Genomic DNA, 18,270 nt, shown 5'->3' on the forward strand with positions numbered 1-18,270 from the left:
TTATTTATTATTATTATTATTTTAAGTTTGAAGGTATTTTGAGATTTTTAAAAGTTTAGGATTTTTTTTTAGATAGAGTACTTTTTATTTTTTAATTTTATTTTCATTTCCTTTTAATAAACATGTCCTTATAATATAAAAAAAAAAAAAAAAAAAAAAATAATAATAGTAGTTTTTTAAAAACTTAGTAGTGGGTAGTCCGTACATGCCGACTTCTCCTTCGTTCTTAAGAAACTTGTTGTACAGTGTGAAAGAAGAGCTCTGTTGCGTTCCTTAACGAGGCTGCAAAGTGAAGCCTCGGAAAATGACGTCTTCTTTCAATTTGAAGATGTTAAAGCATCGGAAAAGATCATCAATGAAGTTCTGTGTACGGAAAAGGCGGAAAAAGAAGGCGTAAGTGGACCCATATGGTACTATGGAGGTCATTTTTTATTCTCTCAATGGCTTTTCCAAGTCAATTTTTAGTCTACTTTGTTTTCTTCATCAATGCGTTTGCTCTTATTTCGTCCTCACTTGTTCCCATTGTTTCTGATTCGATTAGAAGTATTCGAAGTGAGCGTTAAGAGGGTGTGAATGTTGATCGAGGTTCAATTTTCCCAGTTTCATTGTTTGTGTCTCAATTTGATGCTGAGGGAGTTTGTGAGTGAAGATTTTTTCTGAAAATGGAATCAGCTGGCTCTTCAAAGATGATCAATCCTAAGAAAATACGTTTCAATGGTCTCATTGATCAGTTGTTTTCTTTGACTTTGGAAGATATATCATATGATGATTTCTATAAAGACAAGGTTCTGTTCTTGTTTGATCTTTTGATCTTCTGAATTCTGATTATTTTTTATTTTCTGGGTTCTTCTCTTTCCCTCATGTCATAAGCTGCCACTCTTTTGCCAGTTCTTTATATTGTTCTTATGATTTTGTAATGGTAACAGTGGATGCTGGACCAACTGAAAATCTAAACTAGTTTAAGAATTATATATAAAAAGTTGCATCTTCTTTTACTAACATTGTTAAAACTTGGAGGACAAAAATGAGATTGTGGGATGTGGTTCAGTGTTCATTAAATTCCTAAATTCTATGGCCATAAAATCAGTTGTATGCTTTTATTTGAGGTCATAAAATCAAGGTTCCGTAGCTAAAATGCTACTATTATTAGTTTATCGACTTCAATCTTTCAATACTCGTTTTATGAGATCAATGCATGTATTGACAAGCTGGCTTGCGAGCTAGTTCTGTTTACTTCATTAAACGTGTAAGCTTCGTTAGATGGTGCATGATCTATTACTTGTTATAGCAAATTGAAGTAGCCTTTTCATTCCTGTAAAATCTTTGGTTTCATCTGTTGAAATAAGTCAAATTACCAGACCTGATGGGTGCTTATTTTTTTCTTGAGTTCAAAATTGCAGGTGCAAAATATTCCAGAATCGTTTAAATCCGTGCATCAATATCTTGCGTCTTATCTCTTTCCTTTGTTAGAAGAAACAAGAGCAGAACTGTCTTCAAGTTTGAAGGCAATTCATAGAGCTCCTTTTGCTAAGCTGATCTCTGTTGAGGAACGAAAATCTAGCGGCAAATTGTTACTAAATGTCAACGTTGATACTTGGAGAAATACAACGAACAATAGTAAGAAGGAGCCTTATAGAACATTGCCAGGGGATATCTTTCTCATACTGGATGATAAGCCGGAAAATGTCATGAATTTGCAATGCTCAACAAGGACCTGGGCTTTTGCTTGGGTTCAAAACGTCACTGACAATGGATGCTCTACTCATCTGAAACTAAATGTATCCAAAAATATCAGTGGTGAACAGGGCATGTCAAAAGAATTCTTTATCGTTTTTCTGATGAATGTCACAACCAACGTGAGAATATGGAATTGTTTACACTTTTCTGAAGACGTGAAGATTATCAAGCATGTACTTAGCAAAAATTCAATGGTAATAACTTTTCCTGAATTAAGATGTTCACCTATTACCTCATTAGCTTCTGATTGGTTTGGGCCCTCGGAGCACGAAACTTTTAAACAACAAAAGAATTGGAAGCTCTTGAAATATCTCCAATTGTTATGGGAACTTTTTACATTTATGTGCCTTTTACTTGGTTTTTTCATGTCCAAACTTTCTTTAAACACAATTTTGGGGAAAACGAAACTATTTCAATAAATAGCAATTAATTTGTTCATTTCTGATGTCAGGGTGATGAAATCTGTAACAAATGCTCTTTGTCTAATAATGTTGTCTGTGCTGAAAAATTGGGGGCAAGCTTATCTTCTGTGTTGAATGATTCTCAAAAAGAAGCTGTGCTATGTTGTGTCTGCAAGACACTTTGTGACCACAAACCTTCGGTGGAGCTTATATGGGGTCCACCTGGTACAGGAAAAACTAAAACTATCAGTTTCTTGCTGTGGTCAATTTTGGAAATGAAACAAAGAGTTCTTGCCTGTGCACCAACAAATGTGGCTATTACAGAGTTGGCCTCTCGAGTTGTAAAGTTGTTGAGAGAATCATCCAAAGAAGGTGGTGTGCTATGCTCTTTGGGAGACGTGCTCATATTTGGGAATAAGGATCGGCTGAAAGTTAGTTCTGAACTCGAAGAAATATATTTAGATTATCGTGTTGGCAGGCTTCTCGAGTGTTTTGGACAATCTGGTTGGAAGTGTCATATTACTTCTCTGATAAAACTTCTTGAAAGTAGCAACTCTGAGTATCAAAGTTTTTTGGAGTCTAATGTAAACACGAGCAGAAGTGACAAGAAGAAAGGTGATAATGGGGTTGAGGTCTCTTCATTCCTTGGGTTCATAAGGGAAAAATTCAAAACTACCGCTTTGGCAGTCCGTGGTTGTCTTCAAACTTTGATAACACATATTCCCAAACAATTCATCCTGGAGCATAACTTTCAGAATATAGAGATCCTTCTGAACTTGGTAGATTCATTTGGGACGCTCTTATCCCAGGACAATGTAACATCAGAGCAAATGGAGATTCTGTTTTCATGTTCAGAAGTATTTATGCGCTTCCCAAATTATTCAATGGAAGCAACCTTCTTACATTTGAGGAGCCAGTGCCTCTCAATTCTCAGATTTCTTCAGGCTTCTCTGGATCAACTTCAACTTCCAAGTACACCAAACGAAAAATCTGTGAAACAGTTTTGTTTCCAGAGGGCCTCTCTGATTCTTTGCACTGCTTCCAGTTCATTCCAATTGAAATCCATGAAAATGGACCCAGTTAACTTGTTAATCATTGATGAAGCTGCACAGCTGAAGGAATGTGAATCGATTGTACCATTGCAGCTTCCTGGATTAAAGCATGCTATTCTTATTGGTGATGAGCGCCAATTACCAGCAGTAGTTAGTAGCCAGGTATGCTCAATTGATCGTCTATATTGGCATTCCAATATAGTTTGTCATTGAAATCACACGTAATATCTAATCTTCTCTTTATTAGGTTTGTGATGCAGCTGGATACGGTAGAAGTCTTTTTGAACGGCTGAGTTTATTAGGACATTCAAAGCATTTGCTCAACACACAATACAGAATGCATCCATCAATAAGCTGCTTTCCAAATTCCAAATTTTACAGTAATCAAATTCTAGATGCTCCTCTTGTCAAGGATAAAGTACACAAGAAGCGTTATATTTCAAGTCCAATGTTTGGTCCGTATACTTTCTTAAATGTTTCTGTTGGGAAAGAAGAAGGGGACGATGATGGACACAGCAAGAAGAATACTGTTGAGGTAGCTGTTGTGATCAAAATAATTGAAAAACTTTACAAAGGTATGTTGATACAATTGAGACATCAGGTTTAGCATGCTTGGTAAATTGATTATTTATTAATTTATCTAAAATCACTTTTTCAATTTACTCTAATTTACAGAATCCTCTAGATAACAGCTTTCTTAAAAATTTGTCATGTTCTCTAACGAAGTTTTTGAAATTCCAATTCTTTCCTTGCCTATGCTTTTTTTTCCCAAGTCAAACAAAATAATTTGCCTTTTAAATCATGCAAATTTTAAATAATTAACTTATAATAAATGCAATATTAAATATTAATATTGAATTATCTGAATGATATATCTACTATGGTTATTATAGCAAAATCCTAAGATTCGTTGACGTGGATATGTCAGGGACTCCTTATTTATTATTATTTTTTTTATAGAATCCGTGTACATATTGATATATTAAGAATTCTATATAGACAAAAACATGTAAATTTACTGTAAACACACAAGATATTTCACTAAAAAATTGTTTTTTAGTGTGTTGGATACATGTCTGGAGCCTAGAGTTCGTGCTTCCTAGGAAAAACCACAACAATATTAGTATTGATTTATCAAACAAGCATTTTTAGGTTTAAAACTGAAATTTAGTAAACACTAATTTATCACATATTACAACTGATTTTTCTAAAAGCACATTTGCCCACAAATATTTTGAAACAACTTCAATCTCAAACTAAGCCATAATCTCCTATGTTTTTAGTGCTATATGCAAGGGTTTTCATCTATAATATTGCTTTATAATTTATACATTTTCAATTTTAACCAGTTATTCGTTTAGGGTGTTACACTACTATTTATATGATCAGAATTGTAAACTAATGATGATAGGGATGTGGCTTAAGTTCAAGCTCTCATGAATTTGAATATTTCATTCTGAATTGTGGTTCATCCAAAGGCATTGCATTCATGTGTAGGTGAAATAGATGCAATTTTACAATTTGGTTAAAAGAAAGAAAGAAAGAAAAAAGGGAAATTGTGAGGCCTTGGAAAGTGGTGTGATCCATTGTTAGGTTCAATTCCTCTTTTTGCGTGTTCTCTAAGATCTTTTATAATTTTCCAATTTTGTTTGATTAGTTCATATTGATTTTTTTTTTTTTTTTTTTTTTTTTTTTTTTTTTTTTTTTTTTTTTTTTTNAGTATGGTCTTTGTCTTAGCTCCTTTTGTTGGATTTTATTTTTATAGTCAAAGGTCACAATAGCAATAATGCTTCTTGTTGATGATGCAAAATTATTGTGGATATTGTAGTCTTAACGATATTGAAAATTGCACTGGCATTATTGATACTGAGAAACTGAAAAAATTGCTTACAACTTGGCTCTTTCCTGAAAGTATCAAATCGAGGAAATCTTCATAGGGTTTAGGGCTTTTTCTACTTGATGGATTTTTTAAATAAATATATTTCTTAGTTTATTGCTTGCAATAACTACTTAGAAATCTTCTTTATGCTCTTTCGGATAGGTTTTGGATTTTCAGTAGATCCTTTGTTGTAGATGATTTTATTTATTTATTATTATTATTTTTATATAATTTCTCTTGCTTTCACTCATCAATGATGTGGGTTTCCTTCATACGCAGCATGGAGGAAAGCCAAGACAAGGCTCAACGTTGGTGTAATCTCTTTCTACGCTGCACAAGTTTCAGCAATTCAGAGCAGGCTTGGACATAAATATGAGAAGAGTGGTAATTTTACTGTAAAAGTAAAGTCTGTGGATGATTTCCAAGGTGGTGAAGAGGATGTGATCATATTAACTACTGTCAGATCCAACAGGAGAAGCAATATTGGGTTCATCTCCAATTCACAGAGAATCAATGTGGCTTTAACAAGAGCTAGGTATTTTATCCTCCATGTATGTATTGGTAATATTTAATTTCTTTTTACTTTTTACATTTTAGAATCTTTATTCTTTATAGACACTGTCTGTGGATTGTGGGAGATGCAACAACATTGGGAAATAGTAATTCTGAATGGGAATCTGTAGTTTCTAATGCCAAGGATCGTCAATGTTATTTTAATGCTGAGGAAGACAAAGACTTGGCAGATGCTATCATAGGGGTCAAGAAAGTGCTCCTTGAGCTTGATGATTTACTCAACAAGGATAGTGTACTATTTAAACTTGTCCAGTGGAAGGTATGTTTCTTCTAATACTCTATGTCATTGTTTAAGATAACTTCGTTGCTAAATATTGATATGTATGTTCTTTCAAATTCAAATTGATTTTTCATGTGCTTAAACGAAGTTATCTTCTGGTAATCTCAGGTTCTTCTAAGTGATTCTTTTAGGGCATCATTCCAGAAAGTGGTCTCGATCAACCAAAAGAAGTCGATTATTGTTCTTTTGCTGAGGCTTGCCTGTGGCTGGCGCCCAGAAGCTAACAGCGTCTCCAATACCAAATGTTCTAACATAATAAGTGTTAAAGTTGAAGGTCTGTTCATCGTGTACTCATTGGATATTGAGAAGGATTCAAAGTACAAACAAGTTCTGAAGATATGGGATATCAAACCTTTGGCGGATGTAAAAGTACTAGTTGAATGCCTTTCCAACATACATGAGTTGTATACTGATGACTTTCTAAATCTTTGTAAAGCAAAGTCTCATAAAGGGTACATCCTTATCTTTTCATTTTAAATGTGAACAGCGTGAAAAAGATTTTCCATTCAGTTACTTACCAATTGGATGATGTTGGCCGCACATAATTTTCTGTTATATGGCTCCAGGGATCTTGAGCTTCCAATCACATGGAGTGCTTCTCTTGATGTTGTTATGTATAAGGATCACATGAAAGCTGAGCTCGATGCCATTTTAAGTTTGCAAGCTGACAGTGATGACATTAAGAATAGCACTCTGAAAAAGAATTTGCTGCAGATGAAGTTTCAATCTTTATCCTATCTAAAAGCAAAGCACTTGCTTTCAAGACATGATAGTAAAGAATTGGATCTCCCATGTCAAGTGGAAGATGAACAATTGGAGATAATTCTTTTTCCTACCAGTGCCTTCATAATGGGAAGGCCTGATTCAGGAAAAACCGCAGCTTTGACAATAAAACTGTTTATGAGAGAACAACAGCAGCAGATCCATTCCGGGGGATGTAGTCAGGTAACGAGAGAAAATGCAGAAGTAGGTTATAGAAATGATGATGGTGAGGCATGCAAAAAGATTGATAGGACTGTCCTGCGTCAGCTTTTCATCACAGCCACTCTTAAACAATGCCAAGCTGTAAAGGAGCACCTTTCGTACTTGAAAAGGTTTGTGACAAATTTCTGGTACTTGTCTTAGAGTCATACCTTTCTTGAAAAATGCATTAGAGAAGGAGATTAGATCTTCCCTCTTCTTTGTATTTAATTCACCACAAAGTACGGTCTCATATTGTTTCTTGAGCTATCTCAAATTATGTTTCTGACATATTCTAATTTTACCATCACCAAATCATGCTTTATATGTTTAACCCATAATAGAAGGTTTCTTCAATATGCAGAATTTCCACTGGTGGGAACATTTTAGAAGAGAACCAAAAATTTAACAAAGTTGGCGTGATGGATATGGATGATGCTCAAGATCTCTTGGATGTTCCAAATAGCTTCGATGGTATTCCATTCAGCTCATATCCTCTCGTGATAACATTTCGAAAGTTCTTGATAATGGTTGATAGAACTGTGGGAGATTCATTCTTGGTTAGATTCCTGAAACAGTGGAAACTTAGTTGTGGCAAGCCCAGAGATCCATTATCAACTGCTGCCTATAATTTTATAGAATCAAAAGAAGTAACTGTTAAAAAATTTGCTTCATCTTACTGGTCCTATTTTGATGGCTGTCTAACCAACAACCTCGATGCTGTTATGGTTTTCAATGAAATCATTTCCCAGATAAAAGGTGGATTAGGAGCAAAGGAAACTCCTGATGGTAGACTTAGTAAGCTAGACTATACTCGACTTGCAAAGGGTCGGTCTACATTAAGCTGGAAGCAAAGAGAAAGAATTTATGATATATTTTTAGACTATGAAAGGATGAAGAATGAAAAAGGGGAATATGATTTGGCTGATCTAGTCATTGATCTTCATCATCGGTTGAAGTGTTCTCAGTATACAGGTGACCAAATGGATTATGTCTACGTGGATGAAGTACAAGCTCTTACTATGATGGAAATTGCTCTTTTGAAATACCTGTGTGGAAATGTCAGTTCAGGCTTTGTTTTTTCAAGTAATACAGCTCAAACGATTGCCAAGGGTATTGACTTCAGGTTCCACGACATAAGATTTCTGTTCTACAAGGAATTCATATCAAGAGTAAAAACTGATGAAAAAGACATTGGCGCAGGGTTATTGAAAATCCCTGACATTCTTCATATGAATCAGAATTGTCATACACAACCTAAAATTCTCCAATTAGCTAGTAGTGTTACAGATCTTCTTTTTCGTTTCTTTCCTCACTGTATTGATATACTGTGCCCTGAAACAAGTGAAATGAGTTCTGGTAATTTTGAAACTCCAGTTCTTCTTGAGAATGGCAAAGGACAAAATATGATGACACTGTTATTTGGAGGGACCGGAAATATACCTGCAGATACTCGTGAATTTGGAGCAAAACAGGTCATCCTGGTTCGAGATGAGCATGCCAGGGATGGGATCTCTAATCTTGTACGGAATCAAGCAATTGTCCTCACAATTATGGAGTGTCAGTCCTTGGAGTTTCAGGTGAGTATTAGTTCTTATTTTGAATTCTAATAAATTTTCTAAGAAGTCACTGTCACTCATAGCCATTCTTTTGATATTTGAATTGATGATATATCTGGCTTCTAAGAGTTGTCTCAAGTTTGGATGATTTATCACCTCAGGCATTTCAAAACCTGAAAACTCAGGTTATAAAATCTACTCCATATAAGTGTCATAGGTAAGTTCTGTTTTCGCTATAGTCAATCAATTGCACAAGATGAATGGGATCGAGATTGGAGTAACTTTATTAGTTATTGAGACAGTTACCTTTTTTTCAGAATAGAATCTATGTCTTGCCAAATTTATCGTCGAACTTTATGTCACGTTTGTATATTGAAGTTCTTTTTTTTCTCCTTTTCGTTTTAGGATGTTCTGCTGTACAATTTTTTCAACTCATCACCTCTGGGACATCAGTGGAGCGTCATATATCAATACATGATCGAGCAAGACATGCTTGAAATTGCTCCCAATTCTCCAAACTTCAATCAACCAGTACATATGGACTTATGTTGGGAATTAAAGTTACTACATATAGCAATTACACGTTCTAGGCAAAGATTATGGATTTATGAAGACAGCCAGGAGTTTCCCAATCCGATTGTTGACTATTGGAAAAAACTATGTTATATTCAAGTCAAGACATTGGATTACTCGATCATACAAACAATGAAGGCCCCAAGTACGAAGGAGGAGTGGAGCTCGCTGGGGCTTGAGGTATGATAAAACTTTCCAGCTTGCATGATAAATAAAGTTGGATTACTGGTTACAAATATCCTCTTGAATATTCTAATAACTATAAATACCCTTCATATGGAATCTAGATTTTTGTTATATAACTCTTGAGGAGTGGATCCAATAATCTTGCCAACTAACAACACCCATAATAATCTAATCTAAAAATCTCAAAACGAATTTGAAAATCAATTCGAGGATATTAAAAACTGGATAACCTTTTGGTCTAATATCTTGAGACATGGAAGATCCTTCTTTGTTTGAGATATGAATCACGCCACATGCAAGATTGACCAAATAAGCTTGAATGAGTCTAAGAATGTATCCTAAAATACATAGAATTATAAATAAACGAGCACTTGGCTTTTCCATGTCATCAGTAGAAATTTTATCTTGCTCGATGACAATTGGAAAAGTGATCTCCATGTCATCACTACTAATACTCACTAAGGAATCCTTATTGACTCCACTTCATTCTCGAGGAAATCTGCCTTGTCGATTCCCCTTCTGTTGAATTTCTAACTTCTTTTGAAAGATGATTATCAACAAAAGTAGGAGATGAATTGATGGCCAAAGGAAGTGAAATGGCTCAAAAACCTTCTCATTTGGAGCACTAATCCCAGGGATCCTGACCTGAAGGTTCCAAATTGAGTGCATTTTTAGTCAGGACTTTTCCATGTATTGTATCAGATGAGGAAGTATTTAAAGAGGCTGAAGACTTTTTCCTAGCATAATAAGAAGTGAGAGTTTTGTGTATAAGCACATTGGATTAATTTATATGAATTTGGAAATACTTTTAGTTACATTGAACTGTCCTTTTTTATCTACATGGACAAATACATATACTATTGGTATTGGTTTGTTAGGATGTTGAAATGTTAGCTACACATAGATTCTATCCTCATGTCTGTTGCAAGTTCATCTTTTGTGTTAGCTAAAACTTCTCATCTTTTGTGCTTCCTTTTTATACATTGTGGCAGTTCTTTTGTGAGGGTGTTTATGTGGCAGCATCTCTGTGCTTTGAAAGAGCTGACGACAGACTTAGAAGAGCATGGGCCAGGGCTGCTTCTCTTCGTGCAACTGCTTGCATATTGGATGGTTCAAATCCTCAAATGGCTCGTAATGCCCTTCAGGAAGCTGCTGAAATTTATATTTCTATGGATCGTGCTGAGGTTGCTGCTAAGTGCTTCATTGAGTTAAAAGAATATCAAACAGCAGGTACGTAACTTCAATCTTGTTTAAAGTCTAAGACTGTTCAAGGATCATATTTAGGAATCCAATAGGACTAGATGGTAAGGAAGGGATAATATGATGATTAGTAAGATAGTTTGTTTGAGAATATTTATTAAAAATAGAGAGACACAGCACTAGTGGGGTTCCTTAACTTGGCCTTATTTTTATATTATTTCCTGTCTCACTTTCACTTCTGTTGCATAAATATCATTGTTTTTATTTGACCTCTTTTATATCAACAAAAAGTATTATTTTTCTTTTTGTTTTTTTCTTTTCATTTCTCTTGCTTTTAAGTATATGATGTGTGCCCATCTTGAATATCTTGTTAATGTCTCAATTATTTGATGTAGCTTACATATATTCAAAAAAATGTGGAGAAGCAAAGTTAGAAGATGCTGGTGATTGTTATATGTTGGCTGAATGCTACGAATTAGCGGCTGAGGCATATTCAAGGGGTAGATTCTTCTTAAAGTTCTTGAATGTCTGCACTGTTGCAAATCTTTTTGACATGGGGTTGCAAGTGGTCTGCAGCTGGAGGAAACATTGTGATGATGATGATGATCTAATTGAAAAATGTCTAGATTTCAAAGAGATCTGGCATGTGTTTCTGCAGAAAGGCGCCCTGCATTATCATCAACTTCAAGATTTTCGTTCCATTTTAAAATTTGTTGACATCTTCGACTCCATGGATGAAAAATGTTCATTCCTTAGGACTTTAGGTCTCTCTGAGAAAATATTGTTGCTTGAGAAAGACGTAGAAGAGGATACTAATATCATAATGAAGAAAGAGGGTACTTTACTTGAGATTCATCGTTTAGAGAAGGCTGGAAATTTGAAAGATGCGTCATCGCTCATATTGCAACATGTGCTTTTCAGTTCTTTGTGGGGATGTTCAAAAAAAGGTTGGCCACTTCAGTTATTTAAGAGAAAGGAGAAACTTTTAACCAGAGCAAAGATACTGGCAATGAATGAGTCAGACAGCTTCTATGATTATGTTACTACTGAAGCCAATATCTTATCAAATCAGACAAGAACACTGTTCGAGATGGAGCAGAATTGGAGTTCCTCCCACAGGCATGGAAATCTCAGAGGTGAAATTCTGTCTGCTTGGAGAATTCTTGATGCTCATCTTTCTTCCGGCACCTCCAAATATATATGGGAAAATAAAATAGTGACAAGTTTAAGAGAACATGTGGAGCAAACAATTTCCCGTAACCGGGTTTCAGTTCAGACACTGGTTTACTTTTGGAACTTCTGGAAAGAAAATGTGATGAGCATATTAGAGTATCTGCAACTTCCTGAAAGCCAAATCAACAGTGATTATGCAAGCTATGAACAATTCTGTCTAGATTACTTGGGTGTGAGGAAGCAGTTAAATTATGGGAACAGTATTTACCATTTAGTTGACCCTGAAGCTGAATGGGCTAGGACAGTATCTTTTGAAGGCAACGAAAATTTTGTTACCATCAATTCTCGAGAGTTTGTTGCAGCTGCACAGAGTTATTGGTTATCAGAAATATCTTCTGTTGGGTTGAAGATTTTATCCAAATTAAAAAATCTCCATATGCTCTCTGTCAATAGCTCTCTCTCATTTTATTTTCAAGCTTTCACTGCCGTTCATCTTTTTCAAATGGCCAAGTTCCTCACAGAAGACGATTATATCAAGTCATCCATCGACTACAAAAACCAGACAACAATTTTTGACTCGGGGTATCTTTCCATCCAGTTTTTAAGACTGCACCAGACTCCAAATGTAGATCTGGCCAATGAGATTGAAGCTGTACATGACAACTCACAACATTATCTCGTGAGTTGTGCGCTCCACTTCCATAAAATACAAGATAGCATCACGATGTTAAAGTTTGTCAGGGACTTTTATTCTATGGATTCAAAACGTTCATTCTTGAAGTCTTTCAACTACTTCAATGAACTCTTGTCCCTAGAAATGGAAGCAGGAAACTTTTCAGAGGCTTTGGCTATTGCAGTGTCACAAGGAAACCTTCTTCTTGAAATTGATTTGCTAGAGAAGACAGGAAACTATAAAGAGGCATCCTTGCTTCTTTTCTTCTATATATATGCAAACTCATTGTGGACTTCTAGAAGCAAAGGTTGGCCATTAAAGGAGTTCAAGCACAAGCAGAAATTATTAGAGAAAACGATGTCCATTGCAAAACGTGATTCAGAATCATTTTATGACATGATTTCTGTAGAGGCTAATATCTTATCAGGGAAAGTAAGTGGTTTGGATGAGATGGAACAGAGTCTAACTGCTTCGAAGGGCCATAAAAATTTCAGAGGTTTAATTCTTTCTGTTTGGAAGATTTTAGATGCTCATCTTAAACTAGATGTGTCGAATTACATGTGGGAAAATGTGACAGAGGATGATCTAGAAATGCATTCAAAAGAATCAATCTCCAAAAATCAGGTGTCTTTTGGAACACTGGTTTATTTCTGGAATCTATGGAAGGATAGTGTCAATGCCATACTTGATCATCTATGCTCTATTGACATTGAAGATGTTCATGGTTACTGTGAGAGTCAGCAGGATTTTTGTTTGTTTCACTTTGGTGTAAGGAGGCAATACAGTAATCATGAAACACTGTACTTTTTGCTTAATCCTGATGCTGATTGGGCAACAGAAGTGGTCAATGGATCCCTGCACAGGAATGGTGGCTTAATCGGCATTGCTGCGTGCCAGTTTACATCTGCTGGCTGGAGATATTGGAGTTCAGAAGTGCTTTCGGTTGGAATAAAGGTCTTGGAAAAATTAAAGACCCTTTATTCATTCTCTGCCACTGCCTCTAATGCCTCTGAATTATGTCAAAGTATGATAGCCATTAATTTCTGTGAAGTTGAGAATTTTCTCAAGAATTCCCAGTTTCTAAAATTTGCAACCGGAACATTGTTGCAAAATTTTACCAGCGTTAGGCTGCAGTTCGTCTTGTGCTGCAAAGATCATCTGGGCCAAGGTAGTTTAGTAGGTAATATTCATGATTTGGAAGATTTGAAGTTTACTTTTTTAAGAAAATGTGCACTTCACTATCATAGGCTTCAAGACACGAGAACTATGATGAAATTTGTTAAAACCTTTCATTCCATGGATTCCAAACGTTTATTTTTGAAATCTGTGGCCTGCTTTGATGAGCTGATATCACTGGAAGTAGTATCAGGAAATTTTATGGAGGCTGCTGTCATTGCAAGGCAGAAAGGGGATCTTCTCCTCGAAGTTGATTTGTTAGAGAAGGCTGGCCAACTTGAAGAAGCTGTGGAACTGATTCTCTTCTATGTTCTAGCCAACTCTCTATGGACAACCCAAAGCAAAGGATGGCCCTTGAAGCAGTTTAAACAAAAGGAGAAACTTCTATCAAAAGCAAAATCAATTGCAAAGCTCAATTCTGATGTGTTCCACAGAAATGTTTGTTTAGAGACTGATATACTATCTGATGGAATATATAGCTTGTTAGACATAAAACATCACTTGAGCAGTTCCGGGGAAAATAAGAACATCTGTGGTGAGATATTATCAGCTCGACGCATTCTTGATGCTCACCTTTGTTCAAACACCTCCTCATATGACTTGGAAGATGTCATAGTGAGTGATCCCTTGAGACACGCAGAGGATAAAATCTCTCAGAGCCAGGTTTCCATTGAAACCCTTTCCCACTTTTGGAACCTCTGGAAGGATCATATCTTAGGCGTCATTAAATATCTCGAGTCACTTGGTACCAAGAATGTTGATGACTTCATAATTTATGAGGGGTTCTGTTTGAAATACTTGGGTGTGAGGAAGCAGTTTGACGATCAGAACACTTATCAGTTATTTACTGATGCTGATTGGATGATGCATATTAGCCATCACTCTGTTCAGAGAGATGGAAAGCTGATGAGCATGGATGTTCAACAGTTCGCTCTTGCTGCTAGAAGTTATTGGAACACAGAGTTACTTTCAATTGGTATGAAAGTTTTGGAATGTTTAAGCAACAGCTACAGGTTCTCTGTCATTCATTCCTTATCTAGATTTCGTCGAAGTTCTATTGCCATTGGTGTCTTTGAGATTGCAAATTTTCTGTTGTCATACAACCTTGCCAAATTGCCTGATGATGACAAGAAGCTGCATGATTATCTTGAATCATATGCTGATCATTTCTTTGATAATGTGTTTGGTCTTTGTTGGACTGAACCAATGACTGAAAATATGATTACTTTAAGAGAAACTGAGCTTTCTTGTAGTGTCACTGAAGCAGTCATATTGAAAATAATTGGTTCAAAGAGTCAATTATCATATGAACAAATTGGAAAGGTCGTGATGGCACTCTTAGGTTCTGGGAAGCTAACTTCTGGAGTGTATGATAAGATTGCTGGAAAATGCAGTATGAAGTTACAGTGGAAGGCAGTAATTGATGCATTCAATTCACAAACTTCAGAAAGTTCAGTGGCTGGAAAAGTTGTTGAGGCTTCTGGAGAAGGTGGTCTGATCAACCAGTTGCACGAGGCTTTGATGCTTACTTTTGTTAACTGGAAGAAAGAGTTCGATTATATGTCACCTGATTGTTTCTTGTATATAGTCGAGCGTCAATTTGTTTTGATATCGATGTCTCAAGGATGCTTCTATACCACTCGATCTTCATTCATTGAGTGGCTTGTCTGCGAGGAGTGGTCTGGCAGGCATGGACAAAGCATGGTGAGTACTGAAATATCTTCTGAACCCTTGTTTGACTCTATAGCAAAAATGGTTCATGAGCTTCTCTTCAATAACTGTGGTGCAAGGGAATGGATAAAGAGATCCAACATCAACTCAAAAGAATACTATCCCATTTTTCTGTTGCGACTTGTCATCATTATGTGTTTACTTTCTGCCAATTTGGGGAAGTATTATAACATGCTGTATGATTTTATTGGCAAACCTGATATGCATTCACTATTACCTGAGGCCTTCTCTAAGCTCTTTATGCAAAGAAAGAAGCAGAACCTTCATTTCCTGAATTATATGGCAGAAGCAGCTTGGAAGATTAGGAATCCTCTAGTCAAAGTATGTTTCAAAGGTGTATGCAACAAACCTGTAGCTCCAGCAGCCATTTCCCTTAGAATGAAGAAAATTGGCAAGAAGGATGATATATGGAAACTTCTTTTTGCAAAGAATCTCATGGATGATCACAATTGTGGATCTATTTCTCCTTCTGGCAGAAAGAAGGCTGAGCCTATCAATGGTTCAACTCTATTGAACGCTGAACCCTCACAAGTTCTGCATAATGCTAATGAGGATGAAAACAGAGATGCAGTAGAAATTATGATCAAAACAAACTCGAACACAATTTCTGATTCAATTAAATCAGAAAAACATACTCAGGTGGTGAATCCAAAGAGCAGGAAGTCTAATGCCTTAAAGAAGGTAACATCTTTTATTTGAATGCTATCTGCCGTTTTGTTGTTCCTATTATTTTTGCCTTTAAGCTGTATCTTTTTCTTAAATATTTTTTCAGATGAAGTTGAAGAAAAGAGTTCATTGTATAAATACTTCAGTGCCCAAATCTAGTCAGAAAGGCTCTTTTGACAGAGAGACCGAACTTTTTCGAGTGAAAAGCATACTTGATGAACTGAAGATGTCTCCTGCAGTTCGTATGAGGTGAGTTTCATCTAAAGCTCATCATCATCTAGAGAGGCTTATCTGTTAATGAATAAATTTAATTCATCGAGTACACATGGACAGATTTTGAAAAAAAAGTTCATTGGATATATCTTGGAGTTAGATTCACTGTAATGATTAGTACATATATAGGGTAGATTCATTATTTAATATTTAGTACATGAATGACCATGGAGGATGTTCCGAATGGCTTATATAAGAACCTTCATAGTCAAATAGGCTCATTTTCCTGTGCATTAGACTAGAATAATAGATGCTCCGAATCTGATACCTGTGTTTCATGTTGTTTGCCTGTTATTTTCAGTGATCCTAAACTTGTTACATCTATTGAAAGACTTTCAAGAAAGTTGGAGCGCGGAAAACGAGAGAAAAACACTTGGAACATGGATGGAAATACAAGCCAGAGCGCCAAGCTTTCATCTGCTTCCAGAAGGGAGAGAGCAAGAGAAAGGAAGGGCAAAGAGAGTGACAAGATGAGTGTTGAAAATAAGATGCTGACAGCCAAAGGATCTTCACAAGTGTTGAATTTTCAGCCTAAGATCGAGCTGGAAACGACATCTCATACGAAGACTAAGGATAAGAAGATAATTGCTCAAGGGTCTTCACAAGTGTTGCAGTTTCAACCTAAGCTCAAGACAGTGTACAAGGAAACCACATCTCAAAATGGTATGAAAACCGAGGATATGATGAAAGTCGCCCATGTCATGTCACCTGCTAAAGGATCTTCTCCAGGGTTGAAGTTTCAACCTAATCTCGAGTCGGTAAGGAAGGAACCGACATCCCAAAATGATCCAAAGACAAAGGATGAGATGAAAGTTGCTGATCACATGTTAACAGCTAAAGGGGCTTCACAAGGCTTGAAGTTTCAACCTAAGCTCGAGTCGGTAAGGAAGGAACCAACATCCCAAAGTGATACAAAGACAAAGGATAAGATGAAAGTGGCCGATAACATGTCAACAGCTAAAGGATCTTCACAAGGATTGCAGTTTCAACCAAAGAATGAGGCAGTGTGCAAGAAGAAAGCATCACAAAACGAGAAGACGGGGGATAAGATGAAAGTTGCACATGTCCATGGCATGCCAACAGCTAAAGGCTCTTCAAACAAGTTACAATTTAAGCCAAAGGTTGTGTCTGCCAAAAAGGAAATTGCAACCCAGAATGATGTGAAGACTGAGAAAGACACGAAGAACGTTGTCAACAAAGCAGAGTCCGGACAAAAGTTGCAAGGCAAGCAGAATCTCAGATATGTACAAAAAGAAACAACATGCTTGAGTGATTCGAAGGTGAAGAAGGAGGATAAGATGAAATTGTTCAATAACTTGTCAGAAGCTAAAGAGTCATCACAGCCGTTGCAACTTGAACAGAAAAAGTTAAAACAAAAGGATATCAAAGCTGAGAAGGGTAAATAGAGTTGCAAGATCACAAGTCCATGTCAACAAAGCAGAGTCCGGACAAAAGTTGCAAGGCAAGCAGAATCTCAGATATGTACAAAAAGAAACAACATGCTTGAGTGATTCGAAGGTGAAGAAGGAGGATAAGATGAAATTGTTCAATAACTTGTCAGAAGCTAAAGAGTCATCACAGCCGTTGCAACTTGAACAGAAAAAGTTAAAACAAAAGGATATCAAAGCTGAGAAGGGTAAATAGAGTTGCAAGATCACAAGTCCATAGCCAAGCACACTGAGACTAACAGAAAATTGTATGAAATTCGAACATTGAAGAGCACTTAAATAGACGAGTCTTTTCAAGTGCACAATCTTACAAGACTACAAATCAAGTCTCAGCAAGGAAGATTTTGGGCCCCAACGACAATCGGTACTTGTTCTTATTCCGTTTCTTGTTCTTATATATATATATATATATACACACGTGTACATATGTGAGAACTTTGATTGTATAATATAATGCATATAGTCAAATGGCTTTGATATTGGCGAAGTAAACTCTTTACTATTGATGTAGGGGTTAAAGAATGGCTTAGTTAAGAAGAAAATGCCTCAGGTTATCTTATACAAGTAATGAGACCAGTGCATAATTTCTCCTTTAGTGTATGAAAGCTATCTGTCTGTGGTTGTCGCTAATTGAATTTCCCCTTCTTTAAACATTCAATTATTGGTACAGCAAAAGAGTTTTAACACAGTTTAAACAAGTAAATAAATGCAAATACGGAAATTTTAAAAC

General features: G+C 36.1%; 1 protein-coding gene across 4 annotated transcripts; it reads left to right on the forward strand.

The window, feature by feature from the left end:
- Positions 1-246: 246 nt before the first annotated feature.
- On the forward strand, positions 247-18,027 carry LOC111779783. 4 transcript variants are annotated; one of them, XM_023659943.1, is made up of 15 exons: positions 432-785; positions 1,401-1,931; positions 2,189-3,352; positions 3,438-3,765; positions 5,349-5,604; positions 5,685-5,901; positions 6,031-6,374; positions 6,489-7,016; positions 7,247-8,462; positions 8,847-9,194; positions 10,193-10,430; positions 10,796-15,834; positions 15,926-16,068; positions 16,394-17,507; positions 17,746-18,027. In XM_023659943.1, exons 1-14 carry the CDS (start codon positions 663-665, stop codon positions 17,496-17,498), a joined length of 11,580 nt encoding a protein of 3,859 aa, XP_023515711.1. In that variant the 5' UTR covers positions 432-662; the 3' UTR covers positions 17,499-17,507; positions 17,746-18,027. The 4 variants fall into 4 exon arrangements, with proteins under 4 accessions (XP_023515720.1, XP_023515711.1, XP_023515702.1 ...); XM_023659934.1 differs by having other exon boundaries at positions 16,394-17,332; positions 17,571-18,027; XM_023659952.1 differs by lacking the exon at positions 432-785 and adding an exon at positions 247-421 and having other exon boundaries at positions 16,394-18,027.
- The last annotated feature ends 243 nt before the right edge of the window (positions 18,028-18,270 follow it).

The sequence above is a fragment of the Cucurbita pepo genome, chromosome LG01 (assembly GCF_002806865.2).
Source record: "Cucurbita pepo subsp. pepo cultivar mu-cu-16 chromosome LG01, ASM280686v2, whole genome shotgun sequence".
Taxonomy (NCBI): Eukaryota; Viridiplantae; Streptophyta; class Magnoliopsida; order Cucurbitales; family Cucurbitaceae; genus Cucurbita; species Cucurbita pepo.

Coding starts and splice junctions, on each gene's coding strand:
- LOC111779783 (XM_023659925.1), top strand. CDS start 663: ATGGAATCAGCTGGCTCTTCAAAGATGATCAATCCTAAGAAAATACGT. Junction 786..1,400: donor ATGATTTCTATAAAGACAAG/GTTCTGTTCTTG, acceptor TCAAAATTGCAG/GTGCAAAATATTCCAGAATC. Junction 1,932..2,188: donor TACTTAGCAAAAATTCAATG/GTAATAACTTTT, acceptor TTCTGATGTCAG/GGTGATGAAATCTGTAACAA.